At 48.9% G+C, this 22,327-nt stretch overlaps 10 protein-coding genes across 10 annotated transcripts; 6 read left to right on the plus strand and 4 right to left on the minus strand.

Moving 5' to 3' along the window:
* Positions 1–274: 274 nt before the first annotated feature.
* Positions 275–965, plus strand: VTN77DRAFT_9919 (uncharacterized protein; the record flags this gene model as incomplete). The annotated part of the gene is made up of 2 exons (XM_069426578.1): positions 275–657; positions 749–965. 2 exons carry the CDS (start codon positions 275–277, stop codon positions 963–965), a joined length of 600 nt encoding a protein of 199 aa, XP_069273514.1.
* Positions 966–1,588: 623 nt separating this feature from the next.
* VTN77DRAFT_9920 (uncharacterized protein) lies at positions 1,589–2,323 on the plus strand (the record flags this gene model as incomplete). Its single annotated transcript, XM_069426580.1, has 1 exon — positions 1,589–2,323. One exon carries the CDS (start codon positions 1,589–1,591, stop codon positions 2,321–2,323), a length of 735 nt encoding a protein of 244 aa, XP_069273515.1.
* A 472-nt stretch (positions 2,324–2,795) lies between these two features.
* Positions 2,796–4,126, minus strand: VTN77DRAFT_9921 (uncharacterized protein; the record flags this gene model as incomplete). The annotated part of the gene is made up of 2 exons (XM_069426581.1): positions 2,796–3,035; positions 3,107–4,126. 2 exons carry the CDS (start codon positions 4,124–4,126, stop codon positions 2,796–2,798), a joined length of 1,260 nt encoding a protein of 419 aa, XP_069273516.1.
* A 473-nt stretch (positions 4,127–4,599) lies between these two features.
* On the plus strand, positions 4,600–6,936 carry VTN77DRAFT_9922 (uncharacterized protein; the record flags this gene model as incomplete). Its single annotated transcript, XM_069426582.1, has 1 exon — positions 4,600–6,936. One exon carries the CDS (start codon positions 4,600–4,602, stop codon positions 6,934–6,936), a length of 2,337 nt encoding a protein of 778 aa, XP_069273517.1.
* A 396-nt stretch (positions 6,937–7,332) lies between these two features.
* On the plus strand, positions 7,333–7,827 carry VTN77DRAFT_9923 (uncharacterized protein; the record flags this gene model as incomplete). The annotated part of the gene is made up of 1 exon (XM_069426583.1): positions 7,333–7,827. The coding sequence occupies one exon, from the start codon at positions 7,333–7,335 to the stop codon at positions 7,825–7,827; it is 495 nt and encodes a 164-aa protein (XP_069273518.1).
* A 16-nt stretch (positions 7,828–7,843) lies between these two features.
* VTN77DRAFT_9924 (uncharacterized protein) lies at positions 7,844–10,113 on the minus strand (the record flags this gene model as incomplete). The annotated part of the gene is made up of 3 exons (XM_069426584.1): positions 7,844–8,136; positions 8,207–9,754; positions 9,804–10,113. 3 exons carry the CDS (start codon positions 10,111–10,113, stop codon positions 7,844–7,846), a joined length of 2,151 nt encoding a protein of 716 aa, XP_069273519.1.
* Positions 10,114–12,774: 2,661 nt separating this feature from the next.
* On the minus strand, positions 12,775–13,929 carry VTN77DRAFT_9925 (uncharacterized protein; the record flags this gene model as incomplete). The annotated part of the gene is made up of 3 exons (XM_069426585.1): positions 12,775–13,007; positions 13,067–13,443; positions 13,508–13,929. 3 exons carry the CDS (start codon positions 13,927–13,929, stop codon positions 12,775–12,777), a joined length of 1,032 nt encoding a protein of 343 aa, XP_069273520.1.
* A 375-nt stretch (positions 13,930–14,304) lies between these two features.
* On the plus strand, positions 14,305–15,880 carry VTN77DRAFT_9926 (uncharacterized protein; the record flags this gene model as incomplete). The annotated part of the gene is made up of 3 exons (XM_069426586.1): positions 14,305–14,347; positions 14,458–14,950; positions 15,004–15,880. 3 exons carry the CDS (start codon positions 14,305–14,307, stop codon positions 15,878–15,880), a joined length of 1,413 nt encoding a protein of 470 aa, XP_069273521.1.
* Positions 15,881–16,286: 406 nt separating this feature from the next.
* VTN77DRAFT_9927 (uncharacterized protein) lies at positions 16,287–19,075 on the minus strand (the record flags this gene model as incomplete). Its single annotated transcript, XM_069426587.1, has 3 exons — positions 16,287–18,074; positions 18,128–18,713; positions 18,777–19,075. 3 exons carry the CDS (start codon positions 19,073–19,075, stop codon positions 16,287–16,289), a joined length of 2,673 nt encoding a protein of 890 aa, XP_069273522.1.
* A 1,577-nt stretch (positions 19,076–20,652) lies between these two features.
* Positions 20,653–21,958, plus strand: VTN77DRAFT_9928 (uncharacterized protein; the record flags this gene model as incomplete). The annotated part of the gene is made up of 3 exons (XM_069426588.1): positions 20,653–21,020; positions 21,077–21,536; positions 21,590–21,958. 3 exons carry the CDS (start codon positions 20,653–20,655, stop codon positions 21,956–21,958), a joined length of 1,197 nt encoding a protein of 398 aa, XP_069273523.1.
* Positions 21,959–22,327: the final 369 nt, after the last annotated feature.

Below are 22,327 nucleotides of genomic sequence, written 5' to 3' on the forward strand. Positions count from 1 at the left end.
CCATCATCATGGCAGGAGATCTCAACAGCGAAAAAAGTAATCGCAGTCAGCAGCAGCTTCTTTTTGACGGCAGCGGTCAAATTAGCGTCCTTGCAAGCTGTTACACTGTCGAAGCTTCGTCAGCGGCGGTAAAAGGTTTCCATTACTGCGCTACGAACGGGGCCGGTAAGACATTCTATTTCGATCACCGGGGTCTTTTCATGCCACAACATTAACAATCTGACTTATTCCATAGGAGCACGGTGGTATCCCTGAGGCTCCCTCAGGGTCTAAAATGCCTGCAACAAGCCCTCCCCTTGGTTCTCCAGCCATTTCCGTCGCTGAGGACTTCTGGCCTAGAGACAAGTGGTCTCGAAATGCAGGGGAGGCAGCGCAAACCATCACAGAGGAGTGTGAGAGGCTCTTCTGCGACACTCTGTCTGCGTTGTTCCTTGGTGAGAGGAACCGTGGACAATGGAGGTCGCTAGTGGTGGGTGCGTATCATCAGAACTTTCGGCCAGATAGCGTCAAGAATTACCGACAAATCGAAAGTTGGGTTGAACTTTGGGACTACGCGAATGATGCGATCTATAGAGGTTTCGTCATCGACGATAGTAATGGGAAGACGATGTTCGTGTTTTTCGAGGATCGTACATCTGACCACGGCATCAAGACTGGGTAGGTTACTGAATTCGCCAGTGATGTTTTCCTTGGCATTCAATTTAGGGCTGTCTCGCCTCCATGTAGCAAAGCGCTGACTGAGCTTTAGTTTACTATCCTTATTTGAATTGGCCGATATGGACGCGTTCAACTGTACTCGGATTGTCGCATGTGTTCCCCGTTCAGCTGATCCGTTTGAATTGCGCCTCGTAAGGAGCCTAGGGTGGTGTGGATTTTCCCTTACAACTCTAGAACCTTGGATGCCGCCTGGAAGCAGCGAAGCCGCAATAAGCTCTAGATGGCTGTTTCTAGTTGCTGACGTTTAGTTCATTGCATTTCGCCCTCTCAGACGGGTAGGTCTGTGGTTCGCATTCCTGATAGCCTAAGGCTATCTAATTTTATAGTCTGAGTTGGTGCGTTTTATCGCGACAGGCTAGTTTATGGCTAATTTAGGAAAACGTCGTCGATGATATTTGCAATATGGCAAAGCAAACAATCTCCCTCACTGCCCGTATGATAGCTTATCGTTCAATCAACAGTCCATCTTTTGTATAGGAATGCAATTACAATTCTGCAAATAGTCAAATTTTGGCGTGATCATGTCAAAAATGGCCACTGCAACTTATTGGTTGGAATAGCGTCTTCGTCGGATACGGCGGAACGAACCATGTGACTACCTGGCTTGGTGATACTGGCTATATGGTTTCGTCACTCGATGCATCAATGCCTAATGCATGCAGTGCTCTCCCACTCAAAAGGGGCCATGTCTATCTAGCCAACCGAAGGCTATGATCATAAATTGTTAGACGCCATCGTCTCTAATCGCTAGTTATCTAGTACGACGTAAAGCTGCTGGCGATATCTGGGAGGACCCCGCATTTTCCCCCTACTTCCTTGCTCTATATCCGAAGCCCTGGTATTACTACAAGGCTCCCTAGTCGATAGCACTATGCCGTTTACCAGGGGCCAGTTCTCACCAATCTCCATATTTCCTTCTTTTCTTGTCCCATCAGCTCCTTTCCATCGGCGATATCAACACTCGCGGCCATCCAGTCCAGCAAGAAGCAAAGCCGATTCAACAACGAATGACGTCAGGGAAGACAAGTTTCTTGGAGATCATGTGTCCTATATCCGATGTGCTCGATGCGCAGCAGACATTTGCCTGACTTCCCAGATAATCAGCAAGGGATTCACCGGTCGTCATGGTCGTGCTTATCTAGTTTCTGCAGCTCCTATACCTGGCGCAATATTCATGACTCCATCATCATCTCCCACAACATCTCTGCCAAATACGATCACGCAAAGGGCGGTTCCCCGACAGCTAGTCACCGGTGCTCACACAGTGTGTGACATCAGCTGTGTCTTCTGCGGAAGCGTACTAGGTTGGAAATATATTGCTGCAGAAGAGGAATCTCAGCGCTACAAGGTTGGCAAATTTATCTTGGAGACCAAGCGCATAAGCACCTCTTCTTTCTGGGAACTTGAAGCCGACGCTGCTGCAAGCGTCCCTAATAATGCTCTCCAAATATCCGAAGGTACCACATATCAGGCTCTAGACGGTGCCGTGGAGTTTGATAGCCAAGACGAGGAGGAATGCGAAGATCTTTTTGCTGGAGTGTGGACCCCAGCCCTAGCTCTACGCCGGAGAAGCCGCAAGTTCGACAACAGGCATTCTGAAGTCTGAGATCTTATCCTGTCATTTCTTGCCTGAGTACACGACATCAAAAATGGCTCGATGTGTCCTCTTTCCCTCAGCAAAGACGGGCCGTTGATTTTCGAAAATCTCGTAACATGATTTACGATTTCCTATCAATGTTTACCGTTCTCTTTGTGCTGATACCCCTCGTCCGCTCCTATGTTGTCGAATTCTGCATCAGTTTTATCCTTAGCGACTCATCAAGGTGAAAAGGTTTCAAGACTTGTGGCCCTACCTCCTCTGCTGGTCACTTTTCATTGATAGTGTATCATACATGACTTTTTCTGGCAAGACAGGCTATGCTCGCCATAATGGTCTCCTAGCTAAATTCACAAAAATTCCTTATTAAAATAGTTCCGCCCTGGGTATCATCAATGCCTAACCTGACCGCACAACACAATCGCCTCCTTTGAAACTGGAAATTTCGAGTGCAGTAGGTAGGATATGTGGTCTAGAAACATTAAGATGCGTCTTCCGCTCTGGCCCGTTTTACACTTTCTTCCTGCGTACTGCTTGGGTTTGAACGTTTCTTTCTCACCAGTGCGGATAGGTCGTTGGCATTCTTTGCGACCTCATCCAGGTGTGCCTTTCGTTCTTCAGGTGTCTTCCCCGTAATTTGTCCGAGAACACCGTTCAATGAATTGTCCGGATTCTGATGGGGATCATTGATTGAGACGGGAGGCCGTCGAAGATCAACAAGCTACATAGGGCCAGGCTGTTAGCGAAAGAGAGTCGAGATAGTTGCTGCACAAACGAGGATACCGAACTCACCCGCTGTTCCATGTCTGCCACAATTTCCTTAACATTGGCAATCTTTCGTCTTGAAGCGGCCACTTTATCCTCCTCCGTTATTTCACCATTGCTAAGTTTCTGCTCCTCTTGTGTCATTCTGATTTTACAACTTTCAATAGCAATTTCCATGTGTTTCGCCGCCTCCTCTCTCATGGCAGTATCAACCTTTCCAGCCTTGCCATCGTCTTCTTGCCTCGTGACAGAGGAGAACTCAAGAGCAAGAGAGAGCTTGTAGTGACACTCTGCGACTGAAGGATCCTCCAGAGGGAAAAGTGCTTCCTTTAGCTCGAGGGCTGACCTGAGATCAGTAACAGCATCCGCGAATCTTTCCCCTTCCAATGAGATCTCGGCTTGTAGATCGTAGATATCTGCAAGTCGTTCCTTGATGTGTCTAATGTCAGGTGACATGTCCGTCGACTTCCCTTTCTCACTGCTTTTATTCTCCGTTTCATCTAACTTTTTCAATAGAAGAACGCGTGCTAAGTCCAGTACTTCGAAAGCGTTGGCAAAATCATCCTCATCTTCGCCTGCGTTGTCCGCTTCTTCCTCCTGCTCGGAATCTGAGTCGTCGAAATTCTCATCACCTGTGAATTGAAAGTATTGCTGATTTTTGTTGAATTTTGTTTGTGCCTGCTCTTCCTTATCAAAGGTACTTTTTGACGCGGAACTAGCAATGGCGTTTTTGATGAGTCCTTCGTTCGTAGAAGTTGAGCCAGAAGAAGTCGCATTTTCGGGGAGCTTGTGGTCCCCAGGGAGCTTAGAGCCAAGGACATCGCTTTTGCTTACGGCAACATTGTATAAGGATTTGCCATAGGCGAAGAGAAGATCAGCATTGTCCACATTCATTTCCCCATTCAGCTCAGCTTGGAGCTCAGTGGCTTGAGAGTATAGCTCAGCAGCAGCTTCGTAGTCTTTCACAGCATCTTTTGCGGCAGCACGCGCAGTAAGATCTGCTAAGCGCGCCCGAAGATCCTCGGGGCTTTCTTTCGGGGAGCTCATGTTCCCAGAAAACGCGATAAATGGGACTTGGTCTTCGGAGTGACGGCGTATAGTATACCAAAGAAGAGAAGAGAAGAGAAGAGAAGAGGACTGTGAACTCGAGTTAAGATACAGGAAATCCTCCTTAGTACCGGAGTGTTGGACGAGGATTGAAAATGTCAAGGAGTGATGGCAAGAATGACAGCCAAGCGGGTACTTTAATTACTTTACCTAATTGAGAGGTGACGGGTCGCGTCTGCATGACGCGGGTTTAGACGGACGCGTTATGGAGTTGCAGCTCCGAGGGGCTGTTGTCAAGACCCAAGAACAAAAGGCATTTCATTACTTTCTGCTATAACGTTAACTTTTGAGAATGCTAGCAAAATTGTTGCACCAGTGTTGATTGATATCTTGTTTCCATCGGAAAACATTTGTCTTATTCCCAAAAGAGCCCTGGAGTTCAATCTTTATTGCTGAAGCCAAGCTTCAGCAGGATGGATAACTCAAGAGCATCAAACACACCGAATGTATTACCTGCTTCTAGAAGTACTGCAGTCCCGGACATAGCTCCTTCTTCGTCTCCCGCTTTTGGGACGCCTCCAGCACGACCAGTCCGAGTCGGGAAGCCAACCTCGCTTGCTGGTAAAGTGTCGATACTGCCTATTCTTCTACCACCAGCTACTCTTCGACCTGTGGCCTTTCGGACTTTTACCCGAAAACACAACCTGACCATCACATCCAACACCCTTCAGCTTCTGGCCACTTTTATTGGCAAAAATTGCGGCTCAGGATGGCGCGAAGAGGGCCTAGCCGAACGGGTATTGGACGAAGTAGCAAAAATGTGGAGGAAGAGTGGCGGCGGGGTCATCGTAGAGGAAGGCAATGGAGCTTCTATTAAAGCGATTCTGCAGACATTGGAGAGTAATATGGTCGGTGGCAGAATCGTCGTCGGGAAAGTTTCAGATCGGGAAGATGCCTCGGGGCGTCCACAAGGGCATGATGTTTCGGAGAACGAGGTCAGCGGATTGACAGAGCGCAGCAATTATAGCAAGGATACTCTCGAAGACGACGAAGAGAAAGATGAATCACATTCAAAAGATCCAAGAGGATGGATCATGATAGTCAGCGCATTTGAACAACCACGCTTGGTATACAACGCCAACAAGAAACACTTCGAAGCGTCAATATCCACTCCGTCTTTATTTCCAGATCCCTCCCATCAGATCGCCATGTTGAGGGATCGATACAACCTCATCTATCAGCGACTATTGCGCAATGAATCATTCCAAGCCCCCGTTTACGGCAGATTTGACGATTCCTCCCCATCTGCATTTAACGCGCGACAATCCTACAAATTGACTCCCATCGCAAACTTACTAGGGAGAAGCGGCACGACTCATTTACTACTGGGTCTCCTCTCTATCTCACCTGCTGGAGAACTCTCTCTTACAGACCTGACCGGGAGCGTTGTATTGGACGTAACGCACGCCCGATCAGTTCCCGAGGACGGAGCATGGTTCACGCCGGGGATGATTGTTCTTGTGGATGGTGTATACGAAGAGGAAGAAAACATCAGAAGGTCAGCTTTAGGAGGCAATGGTGGAGTTGGGGGGACGATAGGCGGCAAATTTGTAGGAATCTCGATCGCGGGTCCACCATGTGAAAGACGAGAGGTGACACTTGGTATGAGCAATCCTCATTCAAATGGAGACGTCGGCGCAAATGGCGGATTCGGCTGGGTTGACTTTCTTGGGGTTGGAAGCGAACGCGCCCAGGGCCCTCGCATGAGAAAACTCGAGGCAAAATATCTAAGACAACAGCAGAACGATAAGCAGAAGGCTGGTCGACGAACTATGGTCATCATGAGCGAGGTGAACCTTGACAATATGAAGACTTTTGAAGCGTTGAAAAATGTTTTCAAATCCTACAGTGACTTACCCTTGGAAGAGCTGCCTCTTGTTTTCTTCATGATTGGGAATTTCGTCGAGAATGCCGTGATTGGAGAAGGCGGCCGTGGAAATAGCATCGAGTATAAAGAGTACTTTGACACTCTCGCTCATGTGTTATCGGAGTTTCCGTCACTACTGCGACATTCAACATTCGTCTTTGTTCCAGGAGATAACGATCCCTGGGCGTCTACTTTCTCGGCCGGTGCTGCAACTGCCATCCCACGCGAGGCTATTCCCGAGTTGTTTACTTCGAGGGTGAAACGGGCATTTTCGATGGCCAATAATGATTCAGAGAAGTCCTCCCTCAAGTCCGTTCCTGGTGAAGCTATCTGGACGTCTAATCCTTCGCGACTGTGTCTCTTCGGTCCTGTTCACGAGATCGTCGTGTTTCGTGATGACATTTCTGGACGATTGAGACGTAGTGCTGTGGATTTGAGTAAAGAGGCAAGGGAACCTGATATGATGACATCAGTCGAAGAGCAGGGTCAGCCTGATGCCACAATGGATCAAGGCCCTGTTGAGAAAAACGAATCTCGTGCAGGTTCTCTGGAGGGAAATCAAGGGAATAAAGGCAATCCATCACATGCAATCCTTGCCGCCAGGAAATTAGTGAAGACAGTCTTGGATCAAGGTCACATTTCACCTTTCCCGCTCAGCACAAGACCAGTGTTATGGGATTATGCTTCCTCTTTACAGCTATATCCATTACCTACCGCGTTCATACTTGCCGATGCTGAGATACCACCGTTTGCGATCACTTATGAAGGCTGCCACGTGATGAATCCAGGGCGACTACTGCCAGAGGGTAGGCGTAGCGTCGCAAGGTGGATTGAATACGACGTTTTGAGGAATCGAGGCAGAGTGAGAGAACAGCGGCTTTGATGTATAAAACAAGATGATAATGTTTATGTCCTGCTGCTTGTTATTCTTGAATCCTTGTTCTTGGCTGTCTCCAAGTCTCCAATGTGGCATAGCATAAATCACTTGTACTGTATGTACATACGATATTGCAAAGTTCACGACCTTTGAATTATTGCACATCTCAAACACGGGTAACCACTGAATGAGCCTCGTCTTCGCATTGATATCTAGATGTCTGGAGAAGAAACATGCTTTTAGAGTATAGGGACAGGTTTTTTTTCCCCTTACAGCCTTCATTCAGTCCAGCTCTCTGGCATTGGGTGTATGAACTGTTAAGCATTGTATGTATGTACAATAATTCTGCTTACCATACCACTTTCCACAGATAGGTAAGACAGAATATAGAATAGAATATGCATGCAAGTCTTCTTCAGTCTCCAGTCTTGTCACGGGTTCTATGTATATCAACAGGGTGAATGGAAAATATACAAAAAAGATTGGTTGGTTGGTCTGTCTATTTATCCTGGTGACAAAATCGTAACGCAAACCAAGGTCGTACTTTTTTTTCTTGTATGTACTGTACGTTCTTGTAGTCAAGAGGGACGTGAAGAAAAGGGGGAAAAGAGAGAAATGGAAGGGGAAAAAAATTTACAAATTAAGGTAAAAGGGGGAAGGGAAAAAAAGGAGAAAAAATTGCTTCCGGGAAAAAGACATTCAATCAATCAATCAAATACCAACTATCAAGACGAGAAAAATAATGTTTTAAAATGCTGGGTACCTGGGTTGAACAGCGATAACTCGAACAAAACGCTAATACGTATAAAAAAATATGCAGAGAAATCCACAAACTTTCCTGACAAGAAATTTGTCCATGTCCAGGCGACCAGGAGGAAAAGTCCCACGCGAGGCTAGCCAAAGGTGATTGATTTCAGTATGCGACTCCATACTGAGGGGGTTGACTGTAATCATCAGGAGACGGGCTGCGACCTCGACTCATGCTTCGGGTGTGCTGGTGGTGATGATAATCGTAGTCGTCAGGAATCAATCGGTCCGTGCTCTCATGTCCCTTCTTGGGAAGAACCTGGTCCCGATAAGGTTCAAAGGGTCCGGTCATGTTGTACTTGCTCATCTCCTGCATATCACTTCGGGAGCGTGGATCCATGAGCAGCGAGTTACGTGCGTCAAGAGGCGTAAGGTTGTCGAAATCCTGGTTCATTTTTTCTGTATTTCCGTGTTAGTAAGAATGAATCCTCTGGCAGAAACGAAGCCTTTTTAGGTTTCGTCAGCTTACCTTGCCTGCGTTTGAGGTGCGGATTCTGTCGGATGCAGGTAATCAAGGCATTGACCGCGATGAGAACTGCCAGCAACCCAGTCAGGGTGGACTGCAGCGCTATCAGGACAATACCGGTGACGGTTTTGGTGGTCTGCGAGATCCCCAGTTCTTGGACAAAGACCAGGATACAAGCAACCGAGAGAACCCGGACCACCTGGATGGTGATGTTGATCCATTGACTAGATTTGGCCACGTATGGCCGACTCCACAAAAGGAGGATCAACATCAGGGTTTCGACAATTAATTGACCGCCAGTCTGAACCAGCCCGTGACCATCGCCCGCCGCAATGATGCAGCCTTTCACAAACATGTAGACAATAGCGGGGACGAACAGCCACCAATAGTCTCTCTTATAGGCGTCGTAAAAAAGGCTGTACTTGCGCCAGACTTCCATGTCTTCAAACAAGATATCCGCGCCACCTTGTGCATTTTTATATCGGCGAGCCAATTGCGAAATTCGTACGGTGAAATAGACCAGAACCCCGGTGAAAAGGGCGAGAGTCACGGCTGCCAGAAGTTTCGCCGCCCACGAGTCGCCACGCGTGAACTGGTAAATGCAGTAAAGCGTCCAAGTACCGTAGATAATCAGGACCAAGTTGGTGATTGTTCGTCCCAATAAGCCCCAATAGTGTTTACGGAAGTCGGTGAGACTGGCGGGGAAACTGCCATAGAGGGCCCAGGCCTCGAGGATAACCTTAAACAGCAAGATTCCCACAGCGATGGCCGCAATGACGATAGCAAAGATCAGCAAGACAGTCATGAACGTGTTCGCCTGAGGGATCGAGAGCTGTTCAGCATAGGCCTGAATGCCGTGGACCATGTGCTCGATGCCACCGCTGCTACTATTGCCAGCGGCCGAGACGCTTCCGGTCCCATTGACTGAAGTCGAGATATCTCGAGAAAGCAGGTGAGTGCGGTCCAGAATGAAGTCCAAAGCGCGCTTTCTGAGAGAGCTCGAATTCGACGATGATCCACCATCATAAACCAGAGTGACGTTCTGGAGGAATTGATAGCTATCATCAGTGAGGTTGCCGCCCGTCTTGTTTCGGAAATTGTCGATTGAGATTTGCAGTTGACCCCACGGGATGAGACCGGTACTGAACCCAAAGTTGGTGGTGAAGCTGCGGTACACTGACGGATATTCCACGCTCAGCATACCGCTAGTCGCCAGGGTATGGAACCACCCCATCACATCACCAAACCCAGGGCTTGCTGATGATGCCGCCCCAGGATGTGGCACAAAACCTGCAGCAGACAGACCACTCAATGCTAGGGCAGCGCCGGCTATACCAACCGCTGCATAGGACACAGCAGGAGCCTGGAGAGTTCTCCCATTGGTGACGTCCGACACAATACAAGCGGCATCCGCTCCGGCACCCTGAGTCTTCAGTTCAAGTTTCGCTTTCCCTTCCAAGTCGGGGATAGTGAACGCGATTGATGGGATCATACTGGCATACTCATCAGGTATAGTCTGCGAGCCACTCGCGGCAAAGCTACCAGCGGGAACTAGAGCAAAGGTCAGTGGGTGAGAACTACGTGAACACGATTGACGTACCTGGACAGAGCTGGTCAACTCTGCTGTCTGCCGCACATGGATCAAAATCTTTCTGGTAGACTTCTTTTCCATAAGCAGTAACGGTAAGCGAGGCAGTCACATATTGTTGCTCGTCGCTGGTGCCAGCGACATTGAAGGTGAGCACCTGAGTGGAGCGGACGTATTCAATATCGAATGTCTGCACCTGGACTGTTGAATTTTGCGAGCATATTGTAAAACCATCCGTTCTGAGCACATCGCCTGCGAGAATCTGCACCGGCAAGAGGCCCACTGCGACGTACACCGCCGCAGACAATGGGTTTATCCGCATTGCGGTGGGCGTGTTCTCTGATCAACAAATATCGGCGTCTTTTCCTTGTTTGTTTTCCGAGATGGTGCACTCGAGGGACTTGGTTTGAGGGACGAACAGCGTAGGTAGATCAAATCCAACAATGCGTGAAAACCGAGGTGACAGTCAAAACTATGGTCCGGCAGGAGACTTATTTTCCAAGAAATAATGGAAGGGAGAAAAAAAGACAAATTAAATAATCTCTAGATCAAACCTGTGGGCTGTTCAGTCAGATCATCAAAAACAGAGCAGGATCAACCTGGATGAAATGGATGTTTAGAAACGAGAAACAAGAGTACAACAGAGAGCAAGAAAAAAGGAGATTCGTCGGCGGGTATACGGTTATGCCATGCGAGCAGCACGACAAACCAGAGAGCAGAAAAATCGGTCGAGATGCATGTAGTTGGATAAACGAGCGAGGTCGAAAAACTGGAAACGAATGACTGAAGTGAACTCGGATCTAGGTAGAGGGCAGGAGGAGGGTAGGGGAGAGATCCTCTGTGACCATAGTCATTGATGTGAAGCAGTAGTGACTGCGGGCTGGAACCGTGGGAGGACGGCGGGAGGTTCGCTGGTAAGTTCTGCCCCTGTGCCGGTGCCAGTGCCTGGCTATTATTCTCAGTGGACTGCTATTCTCCGTCGTTCCTAGTGGTCGGGATTCTAGACCAGAAGCCGCCGGCGTGTCTCAGTCCGTTATGACTCGGCGTTCCAGGCACGCTATCAACCACGGTGGTGGGTCGACAACCACAAGTTGCAATCCACAGCGGTTCATACCTGACTGCAGAGGTGTTTTGTACCCGACACCAGCTCCAGCAGACGGTCTGCAGCCATTTACTGGATGAATTAGAGGAGTTCTTGGTGGATGTGTGGTGAAATTGAAACTTGTGATTAACCGTGTCGAATGAAGGATGCCGGATACTTTCCCGAGAATCAACATGGGGCGGGGCCACCAATGTCCATGCCATTAATTAGGGGCGCCACCATTCCCGCCTGTGGTAGCTAGACTCGATCCGAACAGGTAGGTCATAATTAATGCCCACCTACCAATAATCCCTACAGGGGAGCTCCTGGGGCAGTCCCCTCCCACTCAAAACATACTCCGGAGTATATATAGAAATATCAACGTCTGGTTGTCTCGGCAGACCTGACTGTCGTAACGTCGAACCCACAAGGTGGTCCAGCGTGATGCATGGATGGATTGATGGATACTAACAATCCACGGAGCTATGCAGAGTACGGAGTAGTCCAATCTGATAATCATCGAGCCTGGAATCTGTATCCGTACTCCGTACACTTGGTTTTATAAAGGCTGAGATCTGTGAGTGTCTTGGCTCAGAAGGATTAACACGAATAGATTCAACTGATTATCGACCAGATAGCCCTACTTTCGATTCAGTCTGGATGATCATAAGAATCCTCTATCTAGGGGGATTTTGACTAGCTTAGGTAGACCGGATCTCTTTGTTCCAAGTGACTGGAGCTCATATCCATTACCGGTGGTACTATATAAAGAATCCTTTGATTCTTGACGTATATCAAACGGACCCAGGTCGCTCCGACCACCGATTCTCGCAAAGTCCAACCAACCTATGTAGGGGACCACTAGGCCAAGAATACTCCGTACGGTATGTACCCCGGATGCACGCACAATCCGCTGTGACCACCATACTGGAGATAGAAAAATCACCTGCATACTTGACATGGTACTAGCCTGGGCCCTGTTGTTGTATCATCTAGGCAGAATCTTCCCAGCCCTACGGTCTACCTCCAACTCTATAGATCGAAACAGAGAGGTCCTCCTTTGGACACGGTAGCAGCATGGATATTACAGTTCCTCGTCTGGTTCTCTTAGTAGTTGCGTCCCATACATATATCAAACGCTGGGAATTGCAAAATCCGTTCAACTCAGACCCTCCGGGCTCTGGTTAGCTAACTCTCTGACACGTGGCAGAGGTTGTCAGCTGCCAATCTAACTGTCCACTGAAGAGTCATGGGGCCTCAATGACCGAAGGGAACTTATCAACAAGAATAGCTCAAGTTAAACTGTGAGGATCGAATATCCAAATGAGATAGAAGATAATGTGAGCAGGTCAAACTGGATACTGGATTTGCTATGTGCGCAGTAGTAGTCTAACTGATCGCTCCTCGTAGATTAATGCTGTCATGGTCATCTGAGTTGAATTGCTTAGGAATTTATCTCTAGAATATCCTGATAGATTCAGGAAGTTGTGAGATATGTACATTGTGATGACACAGGTAACTACTCTGTGTCTGCATGTATGTGCAATACATAACCCGCCTTGGATGTCGCTAGGAATCACCTCCTAGGTAGACTCTCGAAAGCTGGTATAGAGTTGACATTAGTGGGTCATAAGAGTAACTTCCCTAATGATCACGAAAACAATCCATATCCCGTAAAAATGATCAGTTGGCAGGAGCGACACTTGTCTGTTTTCAACCATAAAGCCAAGTACTCCGTAAAGAGCTCCCAATACCGCCCTGCAATGAAACCCTGTACCGACACCGTTCCTGCTGAAGCACCGATGTACACACACATCTTCGTCTCAAGATGACAGTTGCGCAAAGCAACAGCTCAATAAACTTAACATATTCCATCTTCGGATGCTGAGGTCGCAAAGAACATCATTTCTGACCCGACTTCGCTTGCATTTCCCGCATGGCGGCTCGAGCACTCCGACTACCGCCAAGTTTGGGTCCACGAGGCGCATCAGACTTGGTGGCTTTCCGGGGTCGTGCTGCACGACGGCGACTCTGGATCGCTTCCAAAAAGTCTCGTCGGAACTGTTCTGCAATGCGATCATCGGCAGCCTGGTCATCCTGCGTTCTGTCCTGCTCGGGTTCGTCATACACTTCCACTGACAGACAGTTAGCGAAAAGGTTCTCCCGAGAGCCCAAAGCAGAGAAATGGACTTACGTTTGCTCTCCCGCAGAACTTCTTCCACAAGTCTATCACGTTCAATGTCCTCACTAGTTCGTCGTTTCCGACCACGCCACGGCTTCCCGTCCTTACCCAGGCGCGTCTTCCTCGACGTTTCTTCTTCTGGAGATGGAGATTTATTGCCAGCTAGTCGCCTTGTCGCAGCTTCCGTCCTTGCGATATTCTGTAGTTTCGCCTCCTGACCGAGATCAATCTCATGGAGCTTTCCCAATGCGGCAGGCTCACGCTGTGGGAACCGGGAGTCCGATTGCCCATTCGTAGTGTCGTCTGCGACATGAGTACCTGGAGAGGGTTCTTCTATCGTTTGGTTGCGGTGATAACGCTTAGCCAGCTCTGATTCTATATATTCCATCCTTATCTTGTAAGTCCCCGTTACATCTGGGAAAGTACCTGTAACGGCGGGTATGGAGCACGTACATATGTTTGTCAACATCGACCTTCTGGCCTGTATGCGCAGTAAACCGATCAAACTTGGCTCGAATGATCTCCCCTTCCACATCTTCTGCTGATGTCTCTGTTTGGGTCGTGAGATCACCGTTGGTTCTCTGTTTGTTACCCGCCGAGAACTCGATGCCGCCTCTTCGGACTCGGTGAGGTTTTCGGAGGCGCACTATGTTTGAGGCTTCATCTTCACTATTTCCATCGTCTTCCTGCGATGTGGAAGTCACATTCGTCGTCCTGACTGCGCGTTGCTGGTCGGGATCCTGCGGTGACCTGCTGGTGTTATCTACCTCGAGGTCCGCGGTCTCGCTTTCTGCGCGCTTCCGTAGAAATTTCTGCCTCTTTACAGGTCGAAAATGGATTTCAGGCGTTTGACCGACATCTGTCTCCATCTCCATAGTGATGCGATCTTAATTGTTGCGCAAAGTGGAAACTGAGAAGTGAGTTATTCTTATTGTGGCGGTTCAGGACGTCAAGTGGCTGGACAGATCCCGTCCGACATTGGCTGGAGCAAAGCTACCTCTCCGCCTCTAACAGCTCTGGGATTCTTGCAAAACAGAGTTGCCGACACATCGCAAAACGTCGATATTCGCGACATCCACTTGAACACAGCCTTTCTCCATCCAGGAAACTCATCTTGTGTATTGCTTCGTGGTCGCTGATTTTCGAAGATCATTGCCATGTACCGTCTGCCTTTGTGAACTGTCCGGATTTCTTTCTTTGGTCAAGTGATTGGTGTGCCTTGAAAGACTCCAGTTCATTCATCAGCCAATATGAATCCTTCAATACCACCTTCAACCACTGAATACGGCGGAGGTTAGTACTCTACTCTTTGCGATCATAGATCCTGGCTTTGTGATCTCAAAAGTCTCGCTGAAGTCAGATTACTTGCTACGATCTTGAAACTGACTAGAACGGGTAAATAGATGAGGTGTCGGCCATCGTATTAGACCCAGGATACTCGACGACGCGTGCTGGCTTCGCGGGCGAAGATACTCCCAAATCTGTTGTCCCGACATACTATGGAAAATATTCTACGGACTCGGAGAAGTATATCTTTGGCGATGATATCTTCGTCACTCCTAGACCGGGGCTCTCGATCCACAATCCGATAGGTCGAGATGGAGTGGTTGAGGATTGGGAAATGGCAGAAAAATTGTGGGAATACTCATTCAAGTCAAGACTGATAGGGGCAAAGCCGGGAAATCCGTTCCTGAACGGACTCAATGACGTACCAGAAGGCGAATTGCCCACAGAGATGGAAGTCGAGACAGAAGAGAAACCTCTCGCTGATAGTCCTCTTCTCATGACGGAATGTGGTTGGAATCCTACAAAAGCGCGCGAAAAGACCATCGAAATCGCAATGGAGAGTTGGGGAACGCCCGCCTTTTATCTTGCAAAGAACGGGGTCCTAGCAGCGTACGTACGAGAAGCGGGTATTTCTATGGCCATTTGCTGACATTGATTTCCAGCTTTGCGGCCGGAAAGGCCTCCGCTCTGGTCGTCGATGTCGGCGCCTCAAACGTGTCTGTGACGCCTGTCCATGATGGGATGGTATTGAAACGAGGTGTTCAACACTCTCCTCTTGGTGGCGACTATATCTCCTCTCAGATCCGTGCCATGTTCAAGAACAACTCCCCGCAGCCGATTACTATTACCCCTCACTATCTCATCGCCTCGAAGACCCCCGTTGAGGCTGGTCAACCCCCTCAAGCAACGTACAAGACATTTCCACCAGATAAGGCGCCCGACGCGTCATACCGTACGTTGCTCGAAGAGCGTACCTTGACTGAGTTCAAAGAATGCGTTGTGCAAGTATGGCCAGGTCCAAGCAAACTCTCTGCCGTCGGTCCAAATGGCGTTTCCAATGAAGAGGTGGCCAAGTCCAGTCCTGGACGACCCTTTGAATTCCCCGACGGCTACAATCAGGTATTCGGGGTTGATCGTTATCGCGTGGTGGAATCGCTGTTCGACGCCAAAGCAGCTATCCCTGATCCAGGATCGGACTTTGCAGCGCCAACCCAGGCTCAGACAATTCCAGAGCTCATCAAGAGCGCTCTCAACGGGGTGGATGTTGATATCCGGCCGCATTTGTTGGCCAACGTTGTTGTTACCGGTGCATCCAGCCTTCTTTATGGTTTCAACGATCGTCTGAGCCAGGAGCTGATGCAGAGTTTCCCCAGCCCGAGGGTGCGAATATCTGCTCCAGGAAACACTGCCGAGAGAAGGTTTGGCTCCTGGATTGGAGGAAGCATCCTGGCGAGCTTGGGTGCGTTCCACCAGATGTGGATATCAAAGAAGGAGTACGATGAGCACGGCGCCAACATCGTGGAGAAGCGATGCAAATGATTGTCCTCTTTCTCTCTCTCTCTCTCTTTTTTTGGGGTGGGGGGACAAAAAAAAAGAGTTAAGAAAAACAACTCGAGGGACAGGAGAGAGTATCGACTTGGTCCTTTTTAGATAAAGTTTACATGTACTGTACGAATAACGTCGATTGATTGGTTTCCTAGACGATATTGTTGTCTATTTCTGAATCCCATGGCAATAAATAAACAACGAAGACCCTGGAGACCGCTGACAGAAAGAAACTCCTAAGCAAACTTACTGGGGCTTTTTGGCTGGTGTGATTTCACATGTATATTTTTCTACAGTATGGACAGAGTATTTATTTATCCAAAGATAATCCACAAAGCGTGGCAGTAACCTGGGAAGGGAATGAGAGGGACAATCCGGCCATTCAGCCTCATCGGCTTGATTATCGTATTCGTGTGACCCAGGTGCCATCCTTCCCCATACCGTGATAATAGAACTTTTTATCGTCAATGTCATTCGTAGATCCACCAGCGACTCTGATCTTCAAAGGTTTGGCCGTCCGGTCGACATGGCGGGGCTGAATTCCACTGTTTGTCGTATTGGTGTTGGCGTAGGTTGTTTCCTTTGATGATGCGCCACGTAGTAACCTTTTCAGACTCCGCTTGGGTGATAAAAGACGGAATTTGGTGTGTTTCCCGCCCTTTAAAGCACTTTTGGCCCCGTAATTTGGGGACACCATGACTCTACCACCGGGACCTGGGGGTGGCGGACTCGCAGGGCCGTAGAGATCATCGGGATCACCACCGATGCCGATACTGATCCCAAGTCCAAGTCTTTCTCTGCTGCCTTCAGTCTCGAGTCGCTTCGAAGATGCAGCAGATCTAGGGGATTCAGCAATCGAAGAAGGTATTCTACTCTGAGTTGTGTTCGCAACACCGGCCGACCCTGACTTAGATCGAAGATCTGACGTGCTGGACTTAGCAGAAACTGAGCTCTGAGCCTCTGATCCTTTCCTAGAGGAACGGAGGGAAAATCGAGATGGCTTCTTGACAGCCCAATGACGATTTTGATGGATGACATGATGTCCAGAGTTGGAAGGTTCGAGAGTTGAACCTCGGTTTGGGAATACCCTGAGATTGGATATCCTGAAAGATTCTGAATTCCGGTTCTTGCTATATTTCGACGAAGCTAATTGAGCATCCGAGCCCAGGTCACTGGTAGGCTCGTAACGGCTAGGGTTCTCTGACGGTGGACTGGCATCTGTCTGAGACGTAGAATTATCCTCGAGGCTTACCAATGGAGGCCCTAAAGATGGCAGTGCCGTGAATGGCGACTCTCCCTCGCCATCCACGCTACTATCGTCTTTCAATTCTTCCTCGAGAAGGTCTTCATCGGGTGCGTCCACAACAAAGACAAGATGTGGAAATTGAGGTGAGTCGCTGGGGTTTGGTTTGAATGTGTACGTGTCGTGTACACTGGTCCATGTCATCTGGTGGTCCGAGGTGGTCGAATGATTGGTCTCTCTCCTCTCGAAATCGGACCATTGTGTGGTTCCAGCTAGATCAGTTGAAGGCTTTGAACGAAAGATTCTGAACTGTTTGCCCTTCTTGTTAGATTGGGAACGTGGCCTCATTTGCTCTTTGGTACCCGAAAGTCCAAACATGCCGAAAGTTATTGACTTGGACCGGTGTAACGCTTTAGCTTGTCTATCCTCTCGAGTTGTTGATGCCGAAAATTTTCTTTTCTCAAGTTGAACAAATGGCTCTAAAGCCATTCTGAAAGGCGATTTTCCTTGCGCCAGATTCGTTTCCAATTCGCCTGGCGAATGCCCGCCAGCTTCGTGTGACACAGAAGGCGCAGACACCGGTCTCGGCATATCGTCATGATAAGAATTCTCCCTTGCAATCTTGGTAGCTCGACTTCCCAATGCTGTCGTAGTCTTCGGAGAGAGAGACGGAGACTCGACAGAAGCCCTACGTCGGTGGCTAGTGTCGCTGAGAGATCTTGAGCGAGTCGGAACTGCATCATCTGTGGCAGCTGGAAACTCAGGTCGCAACTTCTCTGCCAGAACTTGCGCCGGGACAGCCTCTGCAATGACAGGATTCGGGTTTGTGGGATAACTAGGAAGGGGCTTTTCTGTAACTGGACGCTTCGATGTTGCACCCGACAGCTTTCGAAAGGCATGAGATCTAGCTCGCGATTTACTGCTGGCGTTTGTGGTGTGGAAGATCTGTCTCAACGTCAGAACTGATATCGTTCCAGCAATGGTGCTTTTTCACGAACCACACTCTTTCTACTAGCCACACCCACCCGCCGCTGCATCTCCGAGACCGTCTTGCTCAGCTGAGCCAGGGAGAACGCAAGACTATACCCTTTCTTCTGGAGCCTATCGAATTCTCGGTCCCACCCATCTACATTCCCGATCATTGCTTCGTACACGGCGTCAAGATTGCGAGGTCGGTTAACCCACTCCTTTCCCAATTCCTCGAGATAATTCCGAAGCGCGTGGACGGAGTCGATGCCCTTTTTTATGTCTTTGAAGGAATCGTTCATGGCTGCTGCGGTCCGTTCGATAATATGTTCGAGCCTTTCGTTATCCTCGATGACTGCGTGTCGAAACCAGCGGTCTTCGAGCATCCCATCAAACACATCAAGGTTCTCAAGGGGTAGCCTGAGGAACCTCAGACGTTCCCGGATGTCGTTGCGGGCGAGAACAAAATCTTCTGTCGTCCTCTCAATAAACCCATCGAATTCGGCCACATGGGACTGTAGAATTTTCATAACATCCAATTCCGACTTCGCCAGTCCTTTGGCAAGAAGATGCATGCCGAAAGTGATCTGGGCAATGATTTTCCAAAGGGGATGGTATCTTCAAACCATAATGGTTAGTACTCTCTACCTTGTTATTACAGGGTTAAAATTCACAGCTTGCCTTTCACCCTCTTTCTGGCGCCATCGTCTGCCACACAGGCGTTCATAGTCCTGGTCTGCCAGCAGCTGGTCGCGTCGAGTTTGCGCGTCTATCTCCACAATCCCATCATTTCGTGCTTCATCATAGGATTCGATGATAGACTCCTCGAAAGGACCTTGCAATTGGGGAACAGGGTGAATGGGAGGATGGTTGGCTTCTAGATTCTCTGATTCTGTCCCCTCTGCTTCTTTCCGCCCTGCTTCTTCGCGTGCTCTGGCCATTGCTTCCAACCACTCTTCCTCACTTGGTATGGCCGGCATTTTCTTGTTGTTAACTCGCACTTAGCGATGTCTAGGCGTCGAAAGTTCTGGGAAGGTCGTTCGCGAGAAATCAAGCTCGGTTGCAGTCGTAGTGATCCAGCGCACACTTCTTGTTTTTCCTTCCATTGAGACCACGATGATTGCATGTGAAACTGTACAACCATCATTTACAGACTCATATCGCCTGCGAAACAGGAAACGGCGACCACTGAATAGTCAGAAAAACGCTAGTTGAGCTGCACGTCCCAGGGTTCAAGTTAGCATCATACTCGTGGAAGACAATCTGTTAAATCGGGCCTTTACACATCTGCGTTGTTAAAGCTGGTGAAGGCATGTTTCATCAGTCTTGGAACAGTATATCAAATGGTCTCCGCTGGAGTTTGACTGTAGAAGAACACGTAGGATTGAAATGAAGCCTTAGATGTTGGCTTGAAGAGTCAGGAGTGCTCCGTACCGAGAAATCAATCCCTAACACTAGTACCATTATTATTTACTCGTTTTGCGTTCGTGCCGATCGCCCTAAATCGAGCTTGAATCGCAACTTTCTAACAGCTAAGTCGATAGTGGCGTGGGTGGACTCTCTCATAGCTCCTGCAATTGGTTGATAGGACGCTCGTGCGAGCAGTTCCCGGCAGCAGGCTGGCGCCATCCCCGCCCTTGGGACGGAGTATTGGCGATTTGACTCTGGTAGTCCAGGTCGGCACCCACTTGGTGTCTGTATCACGCGCCGGTCGCATGCGTTCGTTTCTTCAGAAGACGTTCTTGAATCTTCAGACTTCAGCATGAGAATGCCCCGATAAGTCTATCAACTTCCATACCCAGGCCCGACCTCGCAGTGCCTGAAGGAATGCGGAGTATGATTGGAGGACTTTTGAGAACTGCAGCGGTTAGCTACCTAGGTAGCCACGCGGTGAGTAGGCAACTAGCCTTGGTTTGGAGCCGAGACCAACCTTATGCTTAAGAGGGATCCTTTAAGTATCAGGCACTTTCGCCTAGATGCCTAGCCAAACGAAGCAGAAAGTAACTGCTCCATTGCACTGTTATTCAACTGCTATTGATTTACACGCTGGATATACAAAGTAACCCTGTGTGCCTGCCACTGCCAGTCAGTTAAGTACCAGGGTCCAGGGGCCTGCCTACCTGGTTCGGACGGGTACCTGGCCGCTCCTCCCAAAAAAGGATTTAGGCTCTAAGCTTGTCTGAAGCCAAGCCACGGAACGCGTAGACGCGCCAAGCTTCCTACGCGTCGGAACACGAAAAAGAGGAGTATTCCGTACTGCTGATAACAGATCACCGATTCCACGCTCAAGCAGCAGAACTGATCTGAGAGATACCTAGGTAGGTCGCTGCCTGAATGACTAGCTGGTAATTTCCTGGTTCTAGCTTGTCATCTTATTGTGGAGTGCTCCTGACTTTCATGGCCTCCACTCCCTGAGCTTGCAAGGTGTATGGTGTGTCTACCTACATGCTCTATTCCTATTGCCATCTACGGAGTATCTCGTCTCTCATCTGCGCTGCGAAATACCACCACCAGAGTCTCGTTCTGTCTTGCTCGCTCCGTCCTTCGTCCTTCCATTATGGCTATTAGCACTAGCACATCCCTCAAACGTAATGCAAGCCACCTATCCGGCCCGGCAGTCGACAGCAAGAAGCCCAAGGCCAACAGCAGCATTACCTCGTTTTTTGGAGTCCCGAAACCAAAAACCGATGCTGCCCAAGCCTCCACTCTTTCATCAAGGTTCAATAAGGAGAAGTGGGTGGCCTCTTTAACCGCAGAACAGAAGGACTTGCTTAAGTTGGAGATCGAGACCCTCGATGATAGCTGGTTGGCTCACCTCAAAGACGAGATTGTGACTCCGGAATTTCTGTCTCTCAAGCGCTTCCTCAAAAAGGAGAAAGAGTCGGGGGCAACAATCTTCCCTCCAGAAAATGAAATCTATTCTTGGTACAGCATTTCTTTTTTTTTTTCGCGCGTGGATTGACAATTGCTAACCCTCGAAGGTCTCGGCATACGCCGCTCCATACTGTCAAGGCAGTGATCATTGGGCAAGATCCATACCACAATTACAACCAAGCCCATGGCCTCTGTTTCTCAGTGCGACCACCAACGCCAGCTCCACCTTCCCTCCAGAATATCTATATTGCCCTCAAGAATGATTACCCGTCCTTTGAGCCACCTCCCAAGAAAGGTGGACTTCTGACGCCTTGGGCAGAACGTGGCGTCCTGATGCTCAATACATGCTTGACAGTTCGCGCTCATGCTGCCAATAGTCACTCTGGAAAAGGCTGGGAAAGATTTACCCAGAAGGCTATCGATACTGTGGCCAGAGTCCGGACTCATGGGGTGGTCTTTTTGGCATGGGGCACTCCGGCTGGAAAACGGGTTTCAGGCATCAACAGAGAAAGACACTGTGTCCTGCAGTCCGTTCATCCCAGTCCGCTCAGTGCGCGCAATGGATTTGTAAGTAGATCTTCGACCTCATCTCGATGCAAGACGTACTGACCTTGTTTCAGTTTACGTGTGGCCATTTCAAAAAATGCAACGACTGGCTTGCAGAACGGTATGGAGAAGATGGCAGAATCGATTGGAGTCTGACACCGGGCAAGACGGTCCTGGGTCCAACCGCCTCCCCTGATGAAAAGGACACGTCCGTCTCTGCCAATGGCCAGCAGGGTGGGATAAGCACCCAGTCTTCATCTGCCGCGGAGAAGACAAACGGCGAAATGGCGTCGACGAACGCGGACAAAAATGATCTCCTGGCTGATGAAGATGACCTTGATGCCCTTGAAGCCTTGATTGCGGTAGAAGAAAGCCTGAAAAGTGAACAGGAAAATTCTGCGGATAAGCCCAAGGAAACAGGGTCTGAATCTGAAAAGAAGTGACTTCAAGTCGGATGACTCGCTTGGTTGACGACTACAAAACCTCACTTCTGCTCAAGACCATTTCATGTCTATGTCTATTGTGATTTTCGGTTGTTATTACTTTTGTCGTTCGGAGTATTTTGGAGTGGGAAAATAAGGTTTCTTTGTCCGTGCAATCCACCTTCGAGTCGAGTGACTTATCAAGAAACTGTACTATCACATGGATGTATGTACACACTAATTCATCTTCCTTCTACGACTTTCTTTCTCAAGGCCAAGGTTGTGTGTCTTCAATTTGAAGGGCCTGCATCCTTTCTCTGCGTTTCCTCTCTGGTTTAATTTTCTGGGATGCAGTAGTCTGCCTTTTGTAGAAACCATCCTTTTAAAGAA

This window comes from Rasamsonia byssochlamydoides (genome assembly GCF_041956645.1).
Source record: "Rasamsonia byssochlamydoides strain NRRL 3658 unplaced genomic scaffold VTN77scaffold_99, whole genome shotgun sequence".
In the NCBI taxonomy this organism is placed as follows: Eukaryota; Fungi; Ascomycota; class Eurotiomycetes; order Eurotiales; family Trichocomaceae; genus Rasamsonia; species Rasamsonia byssochlamydoides.